Below are 2,808 nucleotides of genomic sequence, written 5' to 3'. Positions count from 1 at the left end.
CCCCCCCCCCCCCCCCCATCGTTGCTTTTTCCGAGTTCACCACTTTGCCCTGACCGACGCGCGTTCTATCACTCGTTCTCTCTCTCTCTCTCTCTCTCTCTGTCTAGCTATCCTCTGTCGTTGCAACTTGCTTTGTTCGCGCTCTTTGTACAAGTCTAGAGACAGAGAAAGGAAGAGAGAGTGAGCGAGAACAGCGTCTCGCCGCCACTAGTCAAGCGGTACGAACTCGACGGAGAAACAGTAAGAGAGAGAGGCAGAGAGAGAAAAGTGAAAAAGAGAGGGAGAAAGCCTGCGAGAGACATTGAAAGGGAGAAGGAGAGGGAGAGAGAGAGAGAGAGAGAGAGAGAGAGAGAGGAGAACAAAGAAAGAAAAAGGACGCACACCGGTACACTCGCTCGTAATATATCGGAGGAGCCGGTTCGGTTCTGTCTGGCGTATGCTTCTATGCTTTGTTTGTTTGCTACCTTGCGTGCCTCCTTCCTCTCTCTCTCTCTCGTTCTGCTCTGTTTTAAGTCTCCCTCTACTATCTTTTTCAATTCTTTCCTTGCGTACTATACCAATCCCTTTTACTTTCTCTCTCTTATTCGCTCATCCCTCTCTGTCCCTCTTCCCTTCTCTTCCTCTCTTTACACACAAACGAACGTATGCATGCATCCGTATATAAATATATATAATTATATATATAAATATAAATAAATATATATATGTATATATATATATATATATATATATATATATATATATATATATATATATATATATATATATATATATATATATTGTGCGCAAATGCGAGGGTACGTGCATTTATATGTTGCGTATGTGTATATGCAGAGGAAAGCACACAGTACCGACATCACAAGTACACGTAGGCATGCTTTCGCACAAGACCACACGTAAGCACACACACATGTCTACGGCATTTGTTTGATTTGCTCGTGTTCGTGACCTTGGAATTGGTGTTCAGTGTCGAAGAGTGAGAAAAGCCGCGCGGGAGCTTCAGGAGCGAGAGCGGGCGATATATAATTGAGGGAAGCCGAGGATACTGACGACGAGGCCGAGGACCATGTTCCCGTATACGACTTTCCCCGCAGTCGGGTAAGCAAAATAATAAGGAGAGGAAAGGGAAACGCCAAGGGGAGCGAGATCTGTATATATATATATATATATATATATATATATATAATAGGGGGAGAGAAAGAGAGTGAGAGGGAGAGGGAGAAAAAGAGCGTGAGTGAGTGAAGGAGCGAGAGAGCGAGCGAGTGAGAGAGAGAGAGAGAGAGAGATAGAGAGACAGTGCCAGTGAGGCTGCCTCTCGTTGCTCTTTTTCTTCTCCGCTCCGTCTCCGCGCCCTGGCGGTGCTCCGAACCAAGGACGCGTCGGCACTGAGTGCGCGGGGACGGAGGATGCACGCCCTCCACGAGCACGCCGCAAAAAAAAGCCGTCCCCAACATCTGTCGGAGCTTTTTCTGGAACTGCGCTGTTTCATTCCCACTGCATCGAAACAATAATCGGTGACAATAACCCCTGCTTATGATAAATTCCGGCCATCGGAAATTGACTTGTTGTTTTGGTCGGCTCTTTTCATTTTTCATTAATTCGCTTGGCCAAGCAAGATGCGCGTACATATCTCACGTCTACCTTCCATCGACGGAATACCAGCTACAGGTGTTGCTTTGTCAATGGTAAATAATCGCTTCGTCTCATGTCAATGAATTTAAAATTTTGTAACGCGCTGCTAGATTTCGTCGGAATTTATATTTGCCTTGTGTTGTCAATGCTTCCTCGCGGGTACGTTCGATAATTTTCTTATACGCCTCTTATGCGTTTTCTTTTGCACTTTAAAAAATATAACGCTGTTCAATTTTTGTTAATGTTTTTATTACGTCAACAACTTCGCAGCTTTTTAATTACACGGAACAAGGTCGTTCAAAAATTTATCAATTAAATAACAAGTTGGGGAGACTGATTAAATAAATGCATCGATAATGCCCGCGATTATTTTATTTATTTTAAAAAACATGGTACACTTGGCGATTGAGAGAGAGAGAGAGAGAGAGAGAGAGAGAGAGTGAGAAAACGACAATTTTCATACTTTGTTTAATAAAAAATAAGCAATGGTTATTTAATTTTTTGCGGCGTGCTCCATCTCTGACTATTTAATATTTTATGTTTATGTTTACTAAACGTACTTTAAATAAATAGGCCATTTCTTCAGTATCGGCGCAGTAGTTACTTTAATTACGGTAGAAGAGTGTTTAGTGGTTGTTTGCCTACGGGAGCATTATTTATTTTTACACACGCATACATGCGCGCGCACGCGCGCGCACACATACACAAATGTAAACGTAAACACACACGATTAATGTTTGTCTCTTATTTTGTAAGTTGCAATTTTAATGTTCACGAAAAGTGGACGAAAGCGATTGCTCGTTTTCAGAAACTTTGCCTCTGAATTTTAAGCTAATAAAGTTGCAATTCATATTTATGTATATTTCTATTTAATTACTCATTATATGTATAAAGGTAATAGCGTATTATGTGGCTCGATATGGTAATTGGTATTGTAAATTTAATGAAGGCGCCCAGGTGGTACTGTTACTACATGTATCCAATATTTTAAATTAACAGCATTGATCTGCTATTGAACAATAACACTAATATCCGATTGCGTCGCGTACTTTCATTTGTTTACCTTTTTTTTTCTTCTTTTGCTGTGTTTACATACGGACGGTTCGGAGGCAACGGGAGAACGAACGAAATCACTTTTCAAAATATGCATATTCTAAATTATTAATTTTCCAATAG

The 2,808-nt window shown here is 41.1% G+C and overlaps 1 protein-coding gene across 4 annotated transcripts in view; it reads left to right on the top strand.

The window, feature by feature from the left end:
* The window catches only part of msi (RNA-binding protein musashi), a 105,600-nt gene that overhangs the window by 75,873 nt on the left and 26,919 nt on the right, over positions 1 to 2,808 (top strand). The window contains exon 2 of one of the 4 annotated variants that reach the window (XM_011506558.1): positions 968 to 1,098. The exons of 1 other annotated variant lie outside the window; for it this stretch is intronic. In XM_011506558.1, the coding sequence (XP_011504860.1) occupies positions 1,067 to 1,098 (32 nt within the window). In that variant the 5' untranslated portion in view covers positions 968 to 1,066. Of the gene's footprint in view, positions 1 to 834; positions 1,099 to 2,808 lie in introns of all 4 variants that reach the window. 2 more of the 4 variants (XM_011506550.1, XM_011506541.1) reach the window with 2 other exon arrangements.

The sequence above is a fragment of the Ceratosolen solmsi genome, unplaced genomic scaffold, assembly GCF_000503995.2.
Source record: "Ceratosolen solmsi marchali unplaced genomic scaffold, CerSol_1.0 scaffold10, whole genome shotgun sequence".
Taxonomy (NCBI): Eukaryota; Metazoa; Arthropoda; class Insecta; order Hymenoptera; family Agaonidae; genus Ceratosolen; species Ceratosolen solmsi.
Note: the sequence above shows the minus strand (reverse complement) of the source record. Positions and strands in the feature narration are given on the sequence as shown.